Source organism: Pteropus vampyrus, unplaced genomic scaffold, assembly GCF_000151845.1.
Source record: "Pteropus vampyrus isolate Shadow unplaced genomic scaffold, Pvam_2.0 Scaffold71, whole genome shotgun sequence".
Classification (NCBI taxonomy): domain Eukaryota; kingdom Metazoa; phylum Chordata; class Mammalia; order Chiroptera; family Pteropodidae; genus Pteropus; species Pteropus vampyrus.
The window spans coordinates 4481120-4505282 of record NW_011888852.1 but is presented as its reverse complement, the minus strand read 5'-3'; the positions used below and the strand labels follow the sequence as shown (position 1 = coordinate 4505282).

Below are 24163 nucleotides of genomic sequence, written 5' to 3'. Positions count from 1 at the left end.
CCGCTGGGATGGACATCCCTACGTCCCTCCCCCGTTCGCCTCTGGGGTGGTGCGCGCTGCCCGCCCCGCCCTGCGGTGGTCGGGTCGCAGCCTCTGGAGCATCTCAGCTGACGGTTCTTCCCGCCCCGCCCCCGCTGTTTGTTTCGGCTTCGAAAATTGCGATGATCATTCACCCTCACCCAGCCGCTTACAGCTTCCAGAAAGTTCGGTAACCTTTACAAAAAGGTCAGCAGCCAGCCCCCCCAGTGATCCCGGGAATGGATAGTGCGCGCTTTTACTCTTTCTAATCATTTGCGCCTGTTTATCAGGCTTGAGCTCCGCAGAGGATCCCTCCGACCCAATTTCTCTGTCTGGAAAAAGTTTCTCTTGGAATGCACACTCTTCGTGACGCAGTACTGTTGTGTTACCGTAGGGTTGGGCCAGTTTTCCACTCTTTAATTGGAATGAGTTGCTTTACCCACTCTTTCAAGGTTCATCGAAATTGGCTTTATTGTGTTGGAATTTAATGAATTCGCTTTCAAGATTGTGGTTGCCTCTGAAATACGACCTTAAATATTTAAGAACTCAACAGTTTTTCTTTGAAATTTACAAAAGCGGTACAAAAAAAGGTGATATAAGAATGTCTCCAATTATAAATAGCTCTTTTTTTTTTTTTTTTTAATTTGCTCTCTTATAATAACAGGCCTTATTTGGTGACTTTATATGAAACCTGTTTGAAACCAGAAGCTTTTCTCTTATATGGGTTCCTTCTCACCAGTAGGGCCTTCTGAAATATCCTTGTGTATAGCCTCCCAAACCATCCAGAACGGGTTAGGACGCTACCAGAGGGAGTTGCGTGCAGCTCTTTGGGACAGGTTCCCTCTCCTTTTTTTTGGTAAAGGGCTAGGTAAGGCCTTAGAGCAACTTCTGCTCACACTAGGGAGATAAGCGCTGGATTATTAAAGACTACTTGTGATGTTGGCCATTAGCATGGTGGTTACTACTTTTCAGTGGTTATAGCACTGAATTAAGTTGCCAGGTGTTTGATTCAGAATTTTACTTTGGCTCTTGAGTATTTTTTAAAGCGCCCGCGTGGGCACACACACAGTTGTTTGAAGCATATATTTCACTTCTTTTATTACATTGTTTAAAAAATAACATAATTGCACCGTTGGTATCAGGAACCAGGTTTTGATTTGTGATTTAAGACAATTTTACTGGTGTAGGTAATGTTTTATTTATTTAATGTTTCTAGGTAAAGTTTCAGAGTTCCTTTATTATGCTTTCTTCCTTCAAATGCTTTAAGGTTTAAACTAAATAAATGCCTTTCTACCCTAAAACACTCCAAGTTTCCTTCAACCCCCACCCCATCCCCGCTAACTCGTAGCTTCAGCTTGGAATCAGACATTTTATTTCACTTTGTTGACAAATACCCATGGTCCTAATTCTTTGAATCTGTCTCTTCCCTTTACTGGCCTTGACCTTAGGCTCAGTATTTGTGGAACATTATCTAAATCAACATTAACCTCCGAGGATGTGAAATTAAATGAGCTTGAAACAATGCCAAGCACATTCAAAGTGTGAAAAAAAAGTAGTAAATTACGGTGCTTCTAAGGGCCTGAGCCCATGTGCATGTCATGTTTGTAGTTATGTAGTAGTGAGTAATTTTAGAGCAGTGCTTTTAATTTGCTTGTGAACTCCCAAAGTAATTTATGTAAAACTGTCCCCTCGCACATGGTTGATTTATAATATTTTGCATCATACTTTTAGGTAATGGCAAAGGATGCATTTTTCCCACAGGGTATGGATAACTGACATTCACGCACCATAAAATGGGTATACATCACTCTTAACTGTATCCAAGGTTGTATGATAATTGCACTTTTATATCCATCACCGCTGATTTTTTTTTAAAAAAATATATGGTTCCTTTTTCTTGTAATTGTATTTTTACCCCCACAAAAAGTTATCTTAATGTAATTTATTCTTGAAAGCTTTTTATTCTCTGCTGTTTAAAATTTTTCTTATGACTAACTCTAGGAGTTATTTTTCCTATGGATTGAGTTATTAGAAGTGGTAATAGTTGGTTAGAACAGCATAATCCCCGATGGATTTTGATATAATTAAATACGAAAAGTAGAAGTTAGTGGAAATTTATATCTTAATGAGATGGATGGTTGGAGTTGTGCCTAAATTAAAATTGACACCTTTGATTTTTTTAAGGCTTCCACTCTAAAGGACTTTTCCATCCTGGGGTAATGAACCATAGTAAAAATAACAGTGAGCGAGAGATATGCCTTTATTTTTTCATTAAGCTATGACTTTATTTTGTCTCTTTGTCACAAAGTGGAAAGATCGTGAGAGGAGTCTAGGAGAGGGGGAAGAAATGGCATGATAACCAGACTGCGGGCGTATTACCAGGCAGATCATTTATAGTGAGGAGCACTAAATAGAAGTAGAGGGATCTGGAGGCCTTTCTCTTAAAATTATGCATGTGGAAACATGTTCCCTTAAAAGTCTTCATGTGCCCCAGGGGTACATGTCCCGCAGTTTGCAGGACCACTGAGAGCAGTGGTTATCAACCAGGATGATTTTGCTGCCCAGGGTACATTTGGCAACGTCTGGAGAGTTTTTTGGTTGTCATACTGTATCTAGTAGATAGAGATCAGAGATGTTGCTAAACATCCTATAGTGAACAGGAGGACAGTCTCCCATAACAAAGACTTAACCAGCTTGAAATGTCTGAAATGTCCGTCATACCAAGGTTGAGAAACCCTGGTTTAGAGAATTAGTTTTGCAATCAGACTATTTAACTCTGTATCTAGGGCAAATAACTTTTTTGAGGGGTAAAGAATCAGGTCAGTATTTTAGGCTCTATGAGCCACATGTGATCTCTGTTGTGTATCCTTTTTTTCCTTTTCCAGTTACAGTCGACATTCAGTATTTTATGTTAGTCTCAGGTGTACAGCATAGTGGTTAGACATTTATATAACTTATGAACTGATTTTCCAGATAAGTCTGATACTCCCCTAACACCATACATAGTTATTAATATTAATATTATTGACTGTCTATATTACCCATGCTGTACTTTACATTTCCATGACTATTTTGTAACTACTAATTAGTACTTTTTAATCCCTTTGTCATTTTCACCCAGCCCTCCAACCCCCTTCCATCTGGCAGCTATCAGTTTGTTCTCTGTATCTATGACATTGTTTCTGTTTTGTTCGTTCATTTATTTTGTTCTTTAGATTCCACAAATAAGTGAAATTATATGATATTTGTCTTTCCCTGCCTGACATATTTCACTTAGCATAATACCCTCTGGGTCTATCCATGTTGTCGTAAATGGTAAGATTTCTTTTTTTTTCTTTCTTTTTTTGTATGGCTGAGTAATATTCCATTATAGATGACTTTATTCAGTCATCTATTGATGGGCACCTAGGTGGCTTCTGTACTTTGGCTATTGTAAATAACGCTGCAGTGAACATAGGGGTGCATGTATCTTTTTGAAGTAGTGTTTTGGATTTCTTTGGAATAAATATCCAAAAGTGGAATTGCTGGGTACTTCTTTGTCTCTTGTTATAGCTTTTGTTTTAAAGTCTATTTTGTCTGATATAATATTGCTACCCCAGTTTTTTTTTAATTTTTATTTTCATGAAATATCTTTTTCCATCCTTTTACTTTCAGTCTGTGTGTGTCTTTCAATTTGAAGTAGGTTCTCTTGTAGGCAGCACATGTATGAGTTGTTTTTTTATGCATTTAGCCATCCTTTGTCTTTTGATTGTAACATTTAATCCACTTACATTTAAAGTAATTATTGATGAGTGTGTAGTTATTGCCATTTTAGTATTCATATTTTTTATCTTTTTACCCTTGAAGTCCATTGAAGTACAAGATAACAAATCTTATACCGGTTTGGTGGTGATGAACTCCCTTAGTAAAGAATGCATTTTTACATACAAATGATGCCGCGATAGACCATTTAGTCACTCTTTGCCTGTTCTTAAGAAATGCATCTGGCTTCCTAAACAACCTTCTCCTTTCTAGAAAGGTGAGTAAGGAGTGCTTAGTATGCCAGGGTGCACAGCTTGAAAGACTAGTGCAAGCATTTTGACCCATTCCTTTCTCTAAACAAAAGCAGCATTTTCCTTTACTCATTTCCATCTTAATGCCTTCTCCATTTGAAACACATTTATTATTCAGTATTATTATTGATTTATAGTCACTAAACATACCATTGTTCATGAGCGAGCCTGGTATTTTACTATAGAAATTTTAAAAAATAAATTCCTGAAAATTTAACAGTGGCGAAAAATATCAGCCTCATTTTCTAAGAGTGATGCTCACCAATTTTGTTTCCATTTTTTCCTTTGTTTTCATGCTGATGGCAGAGCAGTTTTCATCTCCTTCTGAGCACTCCCCGTTGAAAAGCTAAATGTTTCAAACAGAACTGGCACGATTCACTGTACAGCTCCACATCCCAGCCAGTTAAGGACATAGTATTTGACCATTAGCAGCACTTCACTAGTCTTCAAAAGTACCCTTTTGCCTTGGCTGAATGTCATTTCAGCCAGTAACAATTATTTTCTTCTGGGAAAAAAAAAATGCTGAAGGACATGGAGTCAAGTGGTGCTTTTGATTTTAGGGCCCACTTGGTTATTTCTAAATTTCAGCTTGGGAAGGAACTTTGCAGTTACCTCTGGAGAACAAGCCATTTTACAGGAATCATAAGGAAACTTCACTGCCAGTGGGGAGCATTGTTTTATTTGTAAGATATGCCACCGGGTTCCACATCTTTTTGGGTTTTTCTCAAACTCAATTTACCTCTGATGGTGCAAAACTCACCAATTTTCCAAATCCCAGCCTTTTCATCATGTAAAATGTATGCTAAATTTATAATTCTCTTACATGCAAATAAGAAATTTGAAAAGAACATAGATTTCCAAATTCCATAATATCAACGATTCTTCCTGGTAAAACAAATGACTTTTTCCCGGTAGCCACAAAGCACTCTATCTGTACTTATGTCATGGTGATTATCCACCTCCATGGCGTTACATGGATTTGCAAGCATCTCTGAGTCTGCTGTCTCGAGAGTCTCTTGGGGACTGGGAGTATCAATCACTACATTGTTTTGCACACTACCTTACATCCAATAGATGTAAATCTATGTCATATATAATTATATATTAATGGTATATAATTAATAGTAATGAAATGAATTAATAAAAATTTTACTCATGAATTTTATATATATGTGTATATATGTATATAGTCCACTAACTCCTACTAGTCTTTCTCAGTTCTTCCTATTAACTCTAGGTAAGAATGGAGCCAATAGACATATTGAGTTATTGAATGAGTTGGCTTCTCTCTTTCATTAGTCTCACTTTTTGCTAAGATTCCTGTTATTTGGCGCCTATGACAGTTGTCCTTTTATACAAAACTCACTAGATCTAAATATTTAATTTCTTTTTTTTAAAACGTGTTATTAAGGGTCATTTTTTAAAATTTATAAATGTGTGATTTTTTAAAAACTTCTAATTGAAAAGTTTTGCTTTGTTGACTTTCTTTGGCATGTGTGCAATTGAAAATGTAATGTAAACTTAAATAGTATACATATTCTCTAGTTCGTGGGCATGTCATATACCACTCTATATGTATTACATCATATTAATTATGCTGTCGAAATATTTTCATTCTTGATATTTATTTTCCCAGCTTGAGCTATCTTTGAGAAAGGGTTATTAAAATATTTCTATATCCTAGAAATTTGTTATATAATTTTCTTTAAGCTATATGAGAATAAATACATATATATTTATGTATGCAGATATGTATTTATAGGTATATTTTAATCCACACTCTATCAGCACTTTGTTAATGCTAGAAGTATCTTAATTTTGAATACACAACTAAAGGGTGTTTACTTCATATTTGGAAGATTCTAATTAAAAGTTAACATCGTGAAAATGCAAAATGGTATAGCTGCTTTAAGAGACAGTTTAGCAGTTTCTTACAAAACTAGATACATTTTTACCATATGATCAGCAGCCATGTTCCTTGCAGTTTACCCAGAGGAGTTGAAAACTTAGGTCCACACAAAACCTGCATGCACAGCAGCTTTATGTCATCATTGACAAAACTTGGAAGCAAACCAAGATGACCTCCAGTAGGTGACGGATAAATCTTGAGTCTTTAGTGGTACCTCTCTTGCTCTCTGTCTCCTGTTCTCCCCTCTTCTTGCCCCTTCCTCTTCTTATATGGTAATCTTGAATCTATCCAAGCACAGGTCTTCCATTCAGAACCAGGTCATATATGAATCCCTCCATTCTTTGCCTCACTTAATGTAAAAAAACAACTTGCTCCTTAGAAGAAGTGAGACTGTAAACATTTAAAATTTGAACCTGGTCTATGTAACAAGATAAATGGAACAGAAATGAGGAAGAATGTGAATTTGTGTTAGAGGAAAGTGAAGAAAAGAAGGATGGTTCCAGAAGTGTTCGCAGACTCATTCCAGTTCTCTAGCTTCCAACACAGAGATGCAAACATGATCTGTGATACGTCACAGAGTCTGTAAGAAATAAAAACCAACTCTTTGACCCTTAAAGCAGTTTTTTTCCCCTGATGATAAAACTTAGGCAGACATTTCTCAGTTCTTATAGAACACAGGGCAACCAGCAATGTCTGTGATAATCTCCTTAAACTGAACACTGGGATGAGTTTCACAGGGCTACTTTTAGTAATATCCTTCAGTTCTCACTGCATGAAAAATGAAACAACCTCAAAAGGCCAGTGAATCAGAAAAAGCAGTCTGTAGGACATTTGAAAAGAGGCAGTATGTGATGGTGTCCAGCAAATGGCCCCATGTGTCTGGCTCTACATTTCAGTAGATTTCTGGGTACCTAGAGCAGAGGTTGCAAACTGGCAACTTAAGGGCATCATCACAACCAGAGGCACAGTGTGTTTATGCTACAGAATTAATTCCTCTGGTGTCTATTTTTAAAAATTAAGTTCTAACGTAAAAATTAGGCAAGTTCACATAAAAATCCAGATTTTTAGCAATTGTGAAGTGAGACACGGACACCACTAGATTTTCATCCCCACAAGTAGTGAAGAGCGCCCCCTGCTGTGTTTGGCTGGTGTGCTCTCCCTACGCCATGCCCTAGTACAGAATGGACCCTCTTTCACTCACCCCGTCAACTCTGCCCAAATAGATTTTTGTTCATTGACAGCCCTCCTGCAGAGGCAGAATGGGACCACTTGTTCTTCAAGCAGTCCCATTAATGTTGCTTCCCTCTCTCCCTTCGTAAAGGTTTTGAATGACACTGAGTTTAAGGTCATTTTGATGGCAGCTCTTATGCGTATGCCAGCCAAATATTAAACTCTGTTCTTTGATTCAACTGAGCTGATGATAGGATCTAGTGCTTGACAAGAATTTTGTTGAGTAGAGTGATAAACAGATTAGGTTTATTCCTGCTCTGTGCTCCAACACACTTGAGAGAAATGATCCCTTCTTACCAACAGTGGTGACCCCAAAATGCTCTGACCGCCAAGAATGGGATGTGGGAAAAAAAAATAGGGTGCGAGTTGTTGGCAGCTAATGTCACTTTAAAGATGTACACTAGACAGTGTTGGAATCCTGGTGGAAGAGAAGCTCTATTTCCGTTGGAATGCTGGGGGGATGTGACATCATCTTGTGGCTGTTGGTGGCCATCTTGCTTTCATAAAAAGGAAGACCATATATATTAGAATGACACCAGCACAGAGGGAAGTAAGCAAAGCCAAGAGGTCAGGAAAGATGGTTCCTGCTGACATCATGGAGCACCCAGGAAGGTAAATCTGTCACAGAAGCCCCATAGACTTCCTCTACTATCTCATTGGCCAAAACTGGGTCACAAGTCCTTGCCCTGACCATTCGTTATGTGGGAGGTGGGATGGAGGAGGGGTTGCCGTAACTGGCTTGAACCAATGTGATTCCTTCCAAATGAGCATCCACAGGAAGAAGGCAGTGTGCTGTGTGAGAACCAACACCATCCTGCCATAAAGGAGAAAGGGACAGAGTAGCCGAGGGTTCAAAGCCAGGGGAGCAGAAGATCAAAAGGAGCACAACATGCAAAGGTGCAGAGCTGTTCTGATGAAGTCCAAGTACGACATCACTACCTGCTTCTAAACTGGAGGATGCACAGCCCCAGTTCTGCGCAGGGAGGATCCAAAACGAGTACTCAGTACATATTTCTGCAGCATCAAGTTTATTACAAGATTTAGAAGAACCAGGTACTTTAATAAGAACCTGCCCCCTCCTACAAACATGGAAGAAAAGAGCAGGGGCAGGAGCAGGGCCCAGGAAAAACAGTCCGGTCTCTGAAGTTTCACCCAGGTGGGGGCTGAGTGGTGGATCTGCAGCGAACGTGGCTTCTCCTCTTGTCCCCCAAGGGGCTGTTGCCATCTTCTAAGCTCACTAGGTGTTTTGTGTATGATGCTTCTGAAGGCTAGGTGATACCAGTCACCTTCCTGATGCAAATCCCGTGCAGAGAACACCACAGCAGTGTGCACACCTCCATCGTCGGCTGCTGGACCAAATTCTCTCACCTAAAGGGCCTTGCACATACGGTGCATACTTGCACTGTTGCCCCCTCCAGTGTGCGTCCAGCTTCTGGTCAATCTCTACCACCATGTGGCCAGGCTCCCTTGATCTCATTATCTTGAGTTCAACATTCAAAATGTAGGAAACCTGGCTTGACCTCCCAGAGTCTGGTTGTAGCCCTGCCTTGGCCATGCACAATTTAAATGGGCTTCACCCTGTTCTGTTTGCCTTGCCCCTTCTTGGATGGCCTAAAGCAGAGCTTTCTCAAAAAGTCCGAGTCGCTTCCCATGGGTTCTGGCTTGTTCCCTCTGGGTTTCCGCTGCTGCTGCTGCTGCGGCTGCTACAGTGGGTGGAAGGGGAATCCTCAGGGCCACACTCGGGGCAGGGGGTGGGGGACTGAGTTAGGGGTGGCTGTCCTTGACTCTGGCCTGGGTGGGGGAGTGGAGTTCTCGACTCCAGGCTGGCTGGATGACCTGCAGGCTGTTTGGTCTGCTGCCCTGACTCCTGGTCCTCAGGCTCCTGCTTGGCCTTGCAGACCCTGGAGTTCTCTGGCTGAATCTCCTGAGTAGGGAGGGGCAGTGGCCTTCATATTCGCGGGAACTGCAGTGGCCTAACCACGATGGTACTTCACTCTTGGTTTTTTGTTCCCAGGATGAGGTACATCACATAGTTGTATTTTTCCTTTTTAATGCATCCTGGATCTGGTTCCACTGAAACTGTAGGTTCATCATCTGCTCTGTCACTCAGGGTTCCATGTCGTCACTAGGCAGCTCAGTGTCAAGCCTGAGTTCCTCTTCCTGGTCCATGTTTAGTCACGGGTCCTGCATGATGTCCTTTAAACTTCCTCGGCGGTCCCTGGGGCTGAGGGTTATCTATTTAGAAACTCTTCCAATGCAAAAGAGAAAAAATGGCATAAGGTACCACCCACTTAGTTCCACTGCCACAGCTCCCTGAAGTTCTTTCTCTTGAAAGGTAGGGTCCCATGACCATCTTACATAGCAGCACTCATATATTCCATATGTCTACTGCAGGGCCATCATATTTTTGGCCCAGAAGAGTTCTGGGGTGGCAAAGTGGGGCTGCCCCAAGCAGGGCTGTCACAGAACATGCTCAGCTTACTTCCACTGAACCTTGAGTGCTGAGTCCAGAGTCTGCAGTTTTGAACTTTTTCTGCATTGAAGTGCACGTTGTGTGGCTTCAGGTTCTGTGGATGATGCCCCCTACTGCACAGCAGATACGAGTTGCTGGAATATGCCTCATGCCTCATTCTCGGTCATGTGGCCATGGTCATGGAGGTAGTCTGACATGTCCCCTCCACCAAGGTGCTCAAAATAAGTAGGAATAATGTGTTTTTGGTGTCATTCACCTCGAATAACTTGACTGCGTTCAGATGATGGGTCTTCATGCAGTCAACTTCCTGTGACGGAAGTCTCTGGAGGCCGGAGGAGCCCTGCTGATTGATGACTTAGACAGCCACCTCTGTCCCAGTCAGAATGTGCCAGCCCAGCCTCACCTGGCGAAGCTGTGCTGGCCAGTGGGGGTCAGGAGCTTGTAATGGCCAATACGGGGCCTCTGGTCAGCAGAGATGGCTGCAAGTCATGTGACATTGTGACCTACTGACTACACCAACAATACTAACAGTGCTATCTAAGCTTTACTATGCTAACTAACGATACTAGCTATGCTGATTAATACACCGGCAGTGCTAACTATGCTTGTTTCCTAGGTCAGAGCAAGAAACCAGTCATGCCCAGGGATAAACCACAGTGGTTTTCTCATTTTTGGTCTCAAGACTCCTTTACTCTGAAAATAAATAAATAAAGGACCCCAAAGAGCTTTTTGTTTATGTGGGGTATTAAAAAATGATATTTACTTTATTAGAAATTAAAATCTGTAGAATGCTTTAAATAAGGGATATATGTTAAAATGTTACTCCAGGATTTGGGGTGGGGGAGGGCGTAGGGTGGTGGATAGTGTTGTATTCTGAAAAGTTCTTGGCGATTTGATATGTTTCTACCCCGTCAGCCAAGAAATGGTGCTGCCCTTTGAGAATCACTGCTTTAGTGTATAATAAATTAACTTCATGTGTAAAATGGTTATTTAAAAAGTATCTGCAAGGAATTACTTTTAAAACCCATCTTCTATTTACTATGGGTTAGCCAAGTAGTTCCATCATAAAATATTTTCAAGTGTATATTTAGTTTAGCTACCTGAAGATGTTTTTGTTTGTTTTTAATGGAACCTTGCTAAAAGTGAATATACTTACAAAGGTGGCTATTTCATATACATAAAATTGGCTTGGTACTGGGGAAATAATGATATGCAAAGCCTAAGAATTTTCACTATTAATTCATCCAGTTAATTCTTTGAACAACTTGTTTCACATCTTAAAAGATATGTTGCTTGTTTTTCTCTAATTAATACAATATGTCAGTATTCTTTACAGTTTTTAGAACAGATTTGTCAAGTTTTATATCACTTTAAAATAAACTACTTCAAATCATACAAGAATTGTATTTATTGAGTATATTTGATCTGATCAGTGTTCTTAAAGAGATACTTTTTTTCTATAAAGCTCTGATCCACTGTGATTAAGCTCCAGACATAGCTGAAACCTTTTAAACTAAACCATTACACCCTTCAAACTATGCCTTCTATCTTTCTCCATTAGTAGCACATGAAATGAAATGAAAGAAACATCTTGGAGGTATTATAATTCAACGCTTCTGGATAACATACTTGTGCCTTATTTTTTTCAAGCGTTTTTTTTTTTTTTTTTTTTAAATTCATTCTATTTTGTCTTCCTCACCAGCTCCCAAAGGCCATTCGCTTTCCATCCGTAAACTCTCTGAGCACCTCTGCCTTTGGTCTTTTATCTGTCACATATGTTCTAGTGATGTTTTGGGCACTACAGGAGGCCCCTACCCATCTCCCCACACACCCAGGTTTTATAAGGATGCACTTTGGCTTGCTGCATGCTCAAGGGACCCTTTACTGAGGGAGGATGGAACGAGGGCTCACAACCATTCTACTTTTCTTTGCTACCCTAACCGTTCTTGGTTTTATTCTGTTTGCTTTGTGAACATTTTAGTGTTCTGTTTGCTCATTCCTGACTCTGGGCCTGGTACTTGCTAGTCCCCTTCCCTGGAATGCTGCTGTCATTCTTTGCCACTCCCGATCGTCCCCTGGCCAGCTCCTGCTCACTGCTGCAGCCTGTTTAGGGTAGTAGCCCACATCCCCACCCATGGACCAGATATTTTACTATATATTTCCCTGGTTTTCTTTATTTTATATAATTGCTTATATTTGAATTTATTATGTTTATTTGTGTATATGTTCTGTTGTGTCTACTAGAATGAAAGTTCCCTGAGGATAAGATATATCTATGTCTGTATCTTCATCTCTGTGCCTCGGTTTCCATCTCTCCCTAAAACTTAATACATACCTAGTACAGTAAGAATGAAAAATAAAATGCGTGTAGATTAGAAAGGACAACCTTAAAACATCTTTGCTTGCAGCCAGTGTGATTATGTAGAAAATTCTAAGAAATCTTTAGAAAAGCTTCTAGAAGTAAAAAGAATTGAGCAATGCCATAGGATAGGATAGTATAAAAAAGCTGGATTTCTGTATGCTAACAATGAACAACTAGAAGTTGAAATTTAAAAACATGTACAATGGCATTAAAATACAAATAGGGACAAATTCACCAAACAAATGAACAAGATCCATGCACTGAAAACTGCAAAGTATTGCTAAGAAAAACAAATGTAAATAAATGGTTTGTGTATGGTTATAAGGTGAACTGTGTCCTCCCAAAATTCGTATGTTGAAGCCCTAGCACCTGCTACCTCAGTGTGACTGTATCTGGAGATGGGGACTTGGAAAAGGGTGTTAAGTTAAAATGAGGCCGTTGGGATGGGCCCTAATCCAGGATGAGACCAGAGATGAGTGTCCACAGAGAAAAGACCATGTGGGGACAAAGTGAGAAGATGACTGTGTACAAGCCAAGGAGAGAGAGGCCTTGGGAGAAACAAAACCTGCCCTCACCTTGATCGTGGGCCTCCAGACTGTGAGAAAATGAGTTTTTGTTGTTATAGCCACTCAGCCTGTGGTGTTTTGTTATGGAGCCTTTGCAAACTAATACATATGCTCATATGTTACAGATTTGATACAGTTAAGACCTCAGTTCTCAGCAAATTGATCTATTGATTCAGTACAAACCCAGTGAAAATCTCATGTGTAGACATTGACAAGCAAATTCTAAAATATATATTAAAAATTCAAAGGAGCTTATTTTAGGCAGGATAAATTGGACTACTACCGCTTAAACAGCTTAAATTCAACCCTGACTACAGAGCTCCTATAATCAAAACAGTATTAGAGTTAGAATAGATATATAGCCCAGGGGAACGAAAAGGGGAGTTCACAAATAAAACCACTCATATGTGGCTACTTGATGTTCAGCAAAAAGGTAAAAGGAATTCAGTAGAGAATGAATAGACTTTTCAAGAAATGGGGCAGGAAAAAATGATATTGATATGAAAATAAATAACCTTCAACTCCTACTATATGATGTAGACAAAAAAAATCATTCAACGGAATCTAAACTAGAAGTGTTAAAATTATTATACTAGAGAAAATTTAAGAAATGAACCGTTGTGACTTTAAAATTCACAAAGGTGTTTAACTGAGACAATGAATGCTCATTAAAGAAAAATTGAAAAAAATACACCACATTGTAATGTAAACTCTGCTTTTTAAAAGACACCTTAAGAAAATAGCAAACAACAAAATAAGCCACATAATATTTTCTCCCTTATTTTTTATTTTTTACGCCTACAGCACCTGCTCTTCCTAAGTGGTCTTCCATCCAAGTACTAACCAGGCCCGCCCCTGCTTAGCTTCCAGATCAGACAGGATTAGGCTTAGTTCAGAGTGGCATGGCCATAGACCATTATAAGTATTTTAAAGAAGAACTTATATCCAGAATATGTGGGGGGAAAAAACTTTACAATTCAATAATAAAATATTTGAACAGCCATCTAATCCAAAAAAAGATATTTGGACAGTAAACACATGAGTAGCTAGCTGTTAAACCTAATCATAAGGAAATTAATCATAAGGAAATTCAGATTAAAACCACAATGAGATATGACTAGACATCTACTTACATGTCAGAAATGCAAATAAGACCCAGAAGCAAGAGTTCCCAGATATATGGACCAGTGGGGCTCACACATTGCTCATGAGAATATAAAATGATTACAATTGCTTTGAAAAATTTAGCAGTTTTTTACCAAGTTAATCAGAAACTTACCGCATGACCCAACAATTCTACTCCTGGGTATTTACACAAGAAAAATGAAAATATATGATCCACAAAGCACATACCCATAAGTACACAAATAGTCATGATAGCCTTAATTACTATAGATCACAATTGCAAATAGCCCAGATGTCCATCAACATGTGAATGAATAAACCAGGTGCAACATATACATTCAATGAGAATATTCACAATAAGAAATAAAGTGCTGTCACGGGAATATGAATGAACTTCAGACCTACTGAACAAAAGCCAGACAAGAGTATATGCTATATGATTCCATTCATACACACTCTAGGAAAGATAAATCTGTATTGCTACAAAGCAGATCAGTGGTATCTTGGCAAGAGTGAGACTTGATTAAAAAGAACAAAGGAGAACTTTTGGGGTGATGGAATAGTATATTTTGATTGCGGCTTTTGTTTCATGAGTGTGTACAAATTTATCAAAACTTAGTGAACTTTATACTTAAATTTGATTGCTCGTAAATTATGCCTTAGCAGAGCTGATGAAAAACAACAAGCGAAACCTCCTTAATCCATTCTTCTTAAATCTTTGCCAATCAAAATCATCATATCCTCTTCCCCTGATGCTGCCATTACATGGTGTTTGCATTCTATCTAGCAGTTATGTCATTTTACGTTTTTGTAATTGGTTGGTTGTATTTATATGCCCTCATTTAGTTGATGACCTTCTGGATGCTTAGAACTGTTGTGTGTATTGTCTTCAGTGCCTGTTACAGTGACTGGCACACAGTGGTTCCTCCATGAATGCTTGTTGAATTAGATTGACATAAATCAGAATTCGTTGAGTCCGAAAATGTGACAGATCTCATCTCTGGTAGGCAGGCCGTGAGAAAAGGTGGAGAGCCACGCAGCCTAGGGTAAGATCCGCCAGCTCCTTTCGTGTGGCAGGTAGAAACTCTCAGGCAAGCAAGGCTTGGGAAGCCAGAGAGAAGAGTTCAGTGGAATCCATACTGCATCAGGATGGGGACCAGGTGACACTGTGGCCTGAATACTTAGAGTACAGAGGACCAGGATTGACATTAAGCCATTGGTTAGGACAGGGTATGAGATGACCCGTCCTTCACTACCAACCAGGTGTGACCTCAGTGCATTACAGCCATCATCTTGGGCACCGTCATGTCATCTCCCCCAGAGGTAAGGACCAGCAGGAGCTCCGACAAGGCCCATGAACAAGGATGCAGGTTGAGCAGACACTGAGAGCCAGACCCAGCCTTGAGAATCCTCTCAAAGCAGGCAAGCAGACTGGCCCAAGCTGAAACTGAGTGAACAAAAATGTCAAAGCCAGAGCTGTGTGGCTGTCGAGGAGCAGCACAGAGGGTTGCACTCAGCCTCCTCGTTATACTACTTAAGTTTTCTGGGCCAACCCATGGGTCCATACCAGAGGTGATGAGTGAGAAGAAAGCCAGGCATCAGCAACTGTCAGGATCGCTGTAAGTCTGTTCCACCTTCCTAACCTCTGTGGCATAGAAGGCTGTGTTTATGACATTGATCCTGCATTTTGTACCCTCTCAGGAAAGCCATGGTAAGATAATGATACATATGTCAGCTGGCATGTGTGAAACTGGCAGAGGACTAAACTTGGGAATGTTTTTTGGGAAATTCTTAAAATACTGCCATGGACTGTGCCAGTTCTACCTCCTAGATGCATTATCTTCCATCCGTCCCTTCTCGTCCCAACCCCCAACACCAGGGCCCTCGTACACACCATCAGTCCTGGCTTTGGTGATTGTGGGAACCTTATTACTGACCACCTTGCTCTAATATGTTGCCCTCTCATCCATTTTCACCTCATTCACACTAATTTAGTCAAAACAAAAAAATTGATTAATATTCTCAGATGGCTTTCTAGTACTTAAGGGGTAGAGACCTAATTCCTTAAGTTATAGGATATTTCTCAACATGGCTCCCATCTCCCCAAGCACCTCATACTCTTATCATGGTGTCCCTCCAACCTGGAATCTCATTTGTATTCTCTCCCTCCCTCCGTCCCCCCCTCTCCCTCTCCATCTCTCTCCCCTCTTCTCTCCCTCTCTCCCTCCTTCTCTTTCTGTACAGCTTCCAGTTCATTCTCTGGGTCCTCAGTTCTCAGGTCCTGAGGGAGTTGATGATCCTCTCACATCTTCTGTTCACCCGAGTCCTGTGTGCCCCAAGAATACTTGCCGGTGGTGCTTGTGGCTGTGCTGTTTACCCCTAGATAACTTGTAGATTACAGTCCTAACCTTACCCCCAAGCTTGCCATGAACTAGGTCGCTTTCATTATTATTTTCGCATTGCTCTAGTATATCCATAGTCTTTGGAAACAAATGACATCATTCTATTTATAGCATCCTGTTTTTAGTAGTGGTATTTCCCTTTACAAGATACAGTAATTCTCAATTGCTGAAAATGTCAAATCCTAGAAAGCTTAGCATTCTTATGTCTGATGTTAACACTGGCAGCAAGCTGCTCTTTTTTCCTAAAAGGGAAAAGGGTTAAAATCTCTAGGTATCTGGAAGCCTGGGGGTGGGTTTCCTTTGCCTGAGGTGGCTACCCAAGAACTATTTAACTGGAGTGTGGAAGTGAGGATGTTGGCAAAGAGAAGGACTAAGTAGCAATTCTGGCCATGGGCAAATGTGGGCCTTCAGGGTGATCTTGGAGAAGGAAAAACAGCGTCAGCATCTTTCCTGTGTGACTTAATAACATCCCATGTCCACCTCTGTCAGGGCACTTTCAAACTATGTTTACATTTTTGCCTGATGCGGAGATAATCTATATTTATTGATGTACCATTCACAGAGTTTCTACTAGATGTCAGACACTATGTACTGTGGCTTACCTGGTCTTTTGGCTTATCAACTTACATTCTGAGACTGCACCATGGTGCCTGGCATGTAAGGGATGGTAGTCATTTATTCATCTAACTTATTAAACAGGGACAGCAGGACAGGCTTCATACAAGGCTCTAGTGTTTTAACAAATTAAGGCAGTGCCTCTTTACTTCCTGGTGTTCCAGATATGAAGTGGAGGAGGGTGGCATGTCCAATGGAATCCCCTGGGCCTTCTAAACACACATTCCGAGTCAAAATGTGCATCTGGGGCCTCAGGCTATATACATTTTTAACAAAGGTCTTAAATTTTTTTTAGGGTTTCTGAACAACTATTTTATTATATGGATCTTTTCATACAGTAATTCCCCTTACACGGGAGCACGTCCCCTTGTTTGCTGAGCAAGTTCCCCTCAGGGTATGAAGTTTCTTTGTTTTTTTGTTAATTTTTCAATTATAGTTGGCATACAATTTTATATTAGTTTCAAGTGTACAGCATAGTGATGAGACATTTATGTAACTTACAAAGTGATCACTGTGATGAGTCTAGTGCCCATCTAACACCAGACATGGTTATTACAATATTATCGACTATGTTCCTTGTTTGTCCCATGTTATAGCCTTTTATTTAAACTCTGTTTTGTCTAATATAATATTGCTACCCAAGCTTTTTTTTTTTTATTTCTGTTTTCATGAAATATCTTTTTCCATCTTGTATACTTTTAGTCCATCTGTGTCTTTCAAGTATGAAGTGAGACTCTTCTAGGCAGCATATGTATGGGACTTGTTTTCTTCCATTCAGCCACCCTTTGTCTTATGATTGTAACATTTAATCTATTTACATTTAAAGTTATTATTGAAAGGTATATAGTTATTGCCATTTTATTCACATTTTTATCTTCTTTTTCCTTCTGTTTGAAGTCCATTTAACGTTTCTTGTAATACTGGTTTGGTGGTGATAAACTCTCTTAGCTTTTTCTTGTCTGGGAAGCTCTTTTTCTGTCCTTCGATTCTAAATGATAGCCTTGCTGGGTACAGTAATCTTGGTTGTAGGTTCTTGCTTTTTATCACTTTGAATATTTCTTCCCAATTTCTTCTGGCCTGCAATTTTTGTTGAGAAATCAGCTGACAGTCTTTTGGGAGGTCCTTTGTAGGTACCTAATTGCTTTTTCTCTTGCTGCTTCTAAGATTCTCTTTGTCTTTAATGTTTGGCATTTTAATTATGTGTCCTGGTGTGAGCCTCTGAGTTCATATTTTTTGGCACTTTGTGCTTCATGGGCTTATAGGGGAGTTTTTTTGTCATGATTTCTTCAAATAGATTTTATATTCTCTTTCTTCTTCTGGTACCTCTGTGATGAGAATGTTGGTATGCTCGATGTTACCCAGAGGCCACTTAAACCATCCTGGTTTGTTTGGATTCTCTTTTCTTGTTGCTGTTCTGACTGGGTGTTTTCTGCTACCTTACCTTCTAAATTGTTGACTCGACCCTCTGTTTCATCTAATCTACTGTTGATTCCCTGTAATCTTCATTTCAGTTACTGTATTCTTTATTTCTGACTGCTTTTTTGTTGTTTTCTATCTCCATTTTTGTTTCCTTTTTGTTTAAGTTCTCACCGAGATCATTGAGCATCCATATAACCAGTGTTTTGAACTCTACATCTGGTAGATTGCTTGTCTATGTTTTGTTTTGTTTGTTTTCTAGAGTTTTGTCATGTTCTTTCATTTGGGACATGTTTGTTTCCTCATTTTGACTGCCCCCCACCCCGTGTTTGTTTCTATGTATTAGGTATAGCCACTATGTCTTGTGGTCTTGGCAGGGTGACCTTATGTAGTAGGTGTCCTGTGTGGTCCAGTGGAGCAGTCTCCCTGTTCACCTGAATCTGGTGCTGCAGGTGTGTCCCTTATGTGGGTCATGTGTGCCCTCCTGTGGTAGTTGAGCCTTGATTGCTGTTTACACAGCAAGTAGGAGGGATTGGTCCTTGGGCTGATTGGTTGCGAGGAGTGGCTGTGACTATAGTAGAGGAGCTGTTCAGGGGCTGACCCCATGGAGCAGGATTCACTTTAGCAAGGCTCTCGTGCCTGCCCAGTCTGCCCTTTGGGTGTGTTGTTTATGGAGGTGGTTGGGTCATGCTCTGGTCTTGTCTGAAGCCAACCGCTGAGTGTGCTGGTCCTGGGGCCTCTTGGGGGTGGGGGGACTCTCATGCTGGCTAATTTCTGCTGCTGCCTGTGCCCTGCCTGGGTCCACCTGGTGTGAGCTACAAAGTGATCTGCAGATAGTTGCCACTTGTGCTGGGCTTTGAGGTGCCTGGGAGAGGCTAACATGTGAACCGAGGCTGGCTGTCACTAGTCCAGGGCTTGGGGCTGCATAGCAAGAGCAATGGGGCACAGTGAGGCCAGCCACTGCTTGTTTGGTGTTTGTGAACCTTTAAGAGATTTTAGGAAAGTCCCCAATGCAAGCCAGGGCATGCCCTTTGTATGGAAAAACTGCTGGAAGCTACTTGGGTGGGTCTGCAAGTTCAGTGGGGCGAGGTCTCAGAATCACCAAGGTGGGGCAAACGATGTTAATTAGGGCCATGTAAACTCAGACTTGGAGCCCACCTGGGCCTGCGTCTGGGTTGAGGAAGGGCTCCACACAGAACAAAATGGCTTCTGCCAGAATTTCTGTTTAGGAGAAAAGTGCCCTTCCAGCCCTTTCCCTGAAGCCAGACAATTCAGTTCCTTCCCATATTTCCATCACAGCTTTCAAACTGCTGCCCCCAGCTCTGGAGCCCAAAGCAACTCAGTCCATCAGCTGTTAAATTCCTGCCCAAGCCCTTTAACAAGAACACCTAGGTCTCCAGCAGCCCACCATTTCATTCAGCCACAACCCTCTCAGCTACAATCCTTGCTTGTTTTCACAGCCAGAAGTTATGGGGACCCCTCTTGCTGGCACTGGAACCCTGGGCTGGGGAGCTCAGTGCGGGGCTGGGACCCTTGCTCCTCAGGCACCACCTCCATAGCTCAGATATCCCTCCCAACTTTTAGCCATCATGAATGGGTGTGGGACCAGCCCGTTCCTCCTCTCCACCCCTCCTACCAGTCTCGACATGGCTGCTCCTTTTTATTCTTAGTTATAAGACTTATGTTCAACTAGATTTCAGGTGGTTCTCAATGATGGCTACTCTGTAGTCATAATTTTGATGATGTGGAAGGAGGTGAGCACAGTGTTTACCTACTTTGCCATCCCGACCTCAAAGTCCCGTTTTTACTTCTTTAATGTGTCTATTAGAAAATTTTAAATTACATATGTGATTCACATTATAATTTTTTAAGAAAATTATGTCTAACCCTTTGTTTACTGATTTAAATGGGTAATTAATTTTTTGTATCCTGCACATTGTATTAAGAATTAAATTTTTTAGTCTACGGCCATACCACTCTGAACAAGCTCGATCCTGTCTGATCTCGGAAGCTAAGCAGGGTCGGGCCTGGTTAGTACTTGGATGGGAGAGACTACCTAAGAAGACCAGGTGCTATAGGCATAAAAAATGAAAAATCAAAAATAAGGGATTGCAGTCTGTGAGGTCAACCAAGGGTTGCCTCACCTAAAAAAAAAAGAAAATTTTTTATAAGACTTGCAGTGGAAACCATCATCCTAACCTTACCCCTTCCATTCAAAGGCAGCTTAATATCACTTTTCTTACTCAGTTCTTTTGATTTCTATCTAAATTTCTAAACAGGATGCTTATAGTTCTACCTTTTATTTTTCAATTTTAGGCATTATCCAGTAACTTTCTTGTAGAAAAGGTGAAGTTTTAGTTTCATCCTTTGTACCACATGGCACAAACTTTCTCTCTGTCCATCTTCCCACCTTCTCAATGTGGTTGTAGCATACTTTCACCTGTATTGAGATTCATTATTTGCATTACTATGACACTAATCAAAACTGAAACATGCAGTGCATTTTGATTACCTTTTCTTTCTAGCTCAGCATGTTATTTTCCCTGTAATTAATAATTGTCCTCATTTTCTTAGTTTTCCAGGTACTTACCACTGATTAAACTGAGTCCTCCCACAGTTTCTCTTCTACAAACTTAGAAATACATTAGGTAATCTACCAATTTTAGTTTCTTGAAGAAATTTTCTTTAGAGTTCTGTCATCTACTCTAGTGTGAACTGGTTGCATCATTGTCATCTTGGAAACTCCCATCACCAGCCATGGTATTCCTTTTACCAAACATGAAATGCAAGCGACAGATGTAATATCTGATCAATCATTTTGGGTTTGGAAGTTATTTTCACTCAGAATTATGGATTAATTGTACTGTTTTCTTTTAACTTCTGTTGTCTTTGAGAAGTTCCTTAGCAGTCATATTTCTCACTTTTTTTAAGATGACCCCTTTGAGCATAATGTTTTCAAATTTTATGGTCCACTCCCTGTAGTTATAGGTCTTTTCTTATCCTTGCACCATTGGTCTTTTTAAATCTGGGAATTCATGTTTTCCAGATCTGGGAAAGTCTTCGAATTATTTGAACTCTTTTTTTAAAATCTATTCTGTATTCCCAGAAGTTTTGTTAATCAGGCGGCCCTTCTGGACTGGGTCCTCGCTAATTTTTTTTTTTTTTTCAATCTATTCTTTCCTACTTTTCATCTCTTTGTCCTTTTACTCTGCTTTGTGGTCATTTTCTATAATTTATAACCCTGTGTTTTCATCTCTTTATTGAGTTTCTTTCCAACTATTTTATATATAATTTCTAAAAACTCCTTTAGTTATTTGAATGTATTTGCGTGTGTGTGTATCCTGTTTTTATTTTATGGATGCAGTATTTTCTTTATGTTGGCATAGATATAGGTTTTTTTGAAGTTTTCTTCTCCCTGCATATTGCTTATATCAACCAAATTGCATTGCTCATTCTTTAATACTAGATATTTTTCTCATATGTGTTGTGATCCTTGGCTGTCTGTTTATATATAAGATTGTAGCACTAGGAAGCTAATTGGAAAATCTCTGGGATAGGTAGAACGTATCAACTGCGGCTTCTCTCAGGAGTTAGTTACCTGTAGAGTTTTCCTTGGAGAAAAAGATAGTGGCAGTATTTTTAGGTTTTCCCTCTTGGTGATGATCAGATGCCACAGAGAAGAAGACCCTTCCAGTTTTCTTTCTGGAGATGTACGTAGCTGCCAGAACACTTAAGAATCAAGCTGGAGAAAGAAGGCTAGGGGTCTCAGTATTCCATATGTAATTTTTCATTTTATCCTTCTGCTTTTGGTATTTACTGTTAATCATGCCTGATAAGTCTCTTGTCCAGAAACATTTTTGTTCTTTTGAATTAAGTCATGCAGTCTTCTTTCAGAGCTGGAGAAAAATGGTGCCCTGGGTGCTTGGTATAGGAGAGATCTGAGGGTCTTAGTTTATAAATTAGCTTTTAATCAGTCCTTTTTTTTCCTAGCACTACCTCTACTCCCTCTTCCAGAGGAACATTGGATTCCATCAATTTCTATGCCTTTTGGAGGTTCTGTGATGTGCTGTACATGGAGCTGCTTCTCTAATTTCCTCACTGACAGCTTGTATTTCAGCTTTCTCTGATGTTTTGTGTTACCATTTGTCCGTGTCCTTTTTCAGAACCAAAGAGCACTGCTGACTCTTCATCCTCCCTCTTTGTCTTTGTGAGTTACGGCTTTATTTTATTAAGAGATAACATAAAGTGCACATAGTGCACTAATCTTAAATTTATAGCCTAATGTTTTTTAAAAGTCTGATCACCATTCAGATCAAGATAGAGAACATTTCCAGATGCTATGTGGTCTTCTCATGTCCCTTCTAAGTCTGTATCCACCACACTTAGCACTATTTTTATTTCCATCATCAAACACTAGTTTTGCCTGTTTGTCAACTTTACTTGTATAGAATCATTCACATAGTTTGTAGTCTCAGTATGAAGTCTTATATCTGGCTGCTTTTGCTCCAAGAATTGATGAGATTCATCAATGTTGCAGGCATCATTCTTGTTTTGTTTTGGTTTTGTTCCTTTTAGTTCCTGTGTATTATTGCATCCTATAAATATACCACTATATATCCCTTCTCCTATGGGTAGGCATTTGGATTTTTTCAAGTTTTGGGGCTTGTGAATAAAGTTGCTATGAATATCACTGTACGTGTTTTTGGTGTGTACATTCATTCATTTCCCTCGGTTATGTGCTGACAAGAGGAATTGTTGGGTCATAGAGTGAGAGAATGTTTAGCTTTAGTAGAAATTGCCAGTTTTCCACTTACATCAGCAAAGCATGAGTTCCAGTTGCTGTCTTTTCTAACATTGGTCAGTCTTTTGAATTTTAGCCATCTGATAAGTGTATAGTCAGACTGCTGTGGATTTTAGTTTCACTTACCCGAGGGAATAGTATATTGAATACCTTTTCTCATGCCATTTAAATATGTTCTTTTGTGAAGTACCTGCTCATACTGTTTTCTCATTAAAAGTAATAATTATGCCTTTTTGATAATCTTGTTAGAGTTATTTTAATGGAGTTTTGGGAGAGAACAGGGCCAGCTGCATGTGAGTAACTTGCTACCTTTAAATGGAAGTCAGATGACTTTAAAGCTTCATCTAGATATTTTTTTCTCATTCTTGTTGTCTCCAATGTGTTTTTCAGATTCATTTTTAATTAGCTGTGTATAATCTGAATTTATACTATAATGAATTTTAGAATGTCACTCTCGGTTCCAACCTTAAAGATGTGTGATAGGAAACTAATTTCATGAGAAACTGAAACAAGATAATTATTCAGTAGCTGTATTCTGCCTAATTTTTTTCAGTTTTAAATTACAAAGATATTTAGGACCAAGAGTATTATTTATAGATCCAGTCAGCAAATATGTACTGAGTGCTTTCTCTATGTCAGATCTAATAGTATCCATAGAGAATACAGTAGAGAATACAGTGTTCCTCTGGAAGAGGGACCAAGGCAAGCAAGGCTCCTGTCGTCTTGAAATATATTTAGGTAGGAGAAATTGATAATAAATAAGTAAATGAATAGCTAAGTAAGATAATTAACGATAATAATTCCTGTTTTACAGAAATGGAGCAAGAGCCACAAAATGGGGAACCTGCCGAAATTAAGATCATCAAGGAAGCATACAAGAAGGCCTTTTTGTTTGTTAATAAAGGACTGAATACAGATGAATTAGGGCAGAAGGAAGAAGCAAAGAACTACTATAAGCAAGGAATAGGACACCTGCTCAGAGGAATCAGCGTTTCATCAACAGACCCTGAATACACAGGTCCCGAGTGGGAATCTGCTAGGCAGATGCAGCAGAAAATGAAAGAAACACTACAGAATGTACGTACCAGGTTGGAAATTCTAGAGAAGGGTCTTGCCACTTCTCTGCGGAATGATCTTCAGGAGGTGCCCAAGTTATATCCAGAATTTCCACCTAAAGACATGTCCAAAAAGTCA

At 39.8% G+C, this 24163-nt stretch overlaps 1 protein-coding gene and 1 pseudogene across 2 annotated transcripts in view; both read left to right on the top strand.

Annotated features, from left to right (window-relative positions):
* Positions 1-24163, top strand: part of SPART (spartin) — a 74430-nt gene that overhangs the window by 20729 nt on the left and 29538 nt on the right. The window contains exons 1-2 of one of the 2 annotated variants that reach the window (XM_023531595.1): positions 93-225; positions 23784-24148. In XM_023531595.1, coding sequence (XP_023387363.1) covers positions 23786-24148 — 363 coding nt within the window. In that variant the 5' untranslated portion in view covers positions 93-225; positions 23784-23785. Of the gene's footprint in view, positions 1-92; positions 226-23783; positions 24149-24163 lie in introns of those variants that run through there. The other variant, XM_023531594.1, reaches the window with a different exon arrangement.
* LOC111741018 lies at positions 20129-20249 on the top strand (annotated as a pseudogene).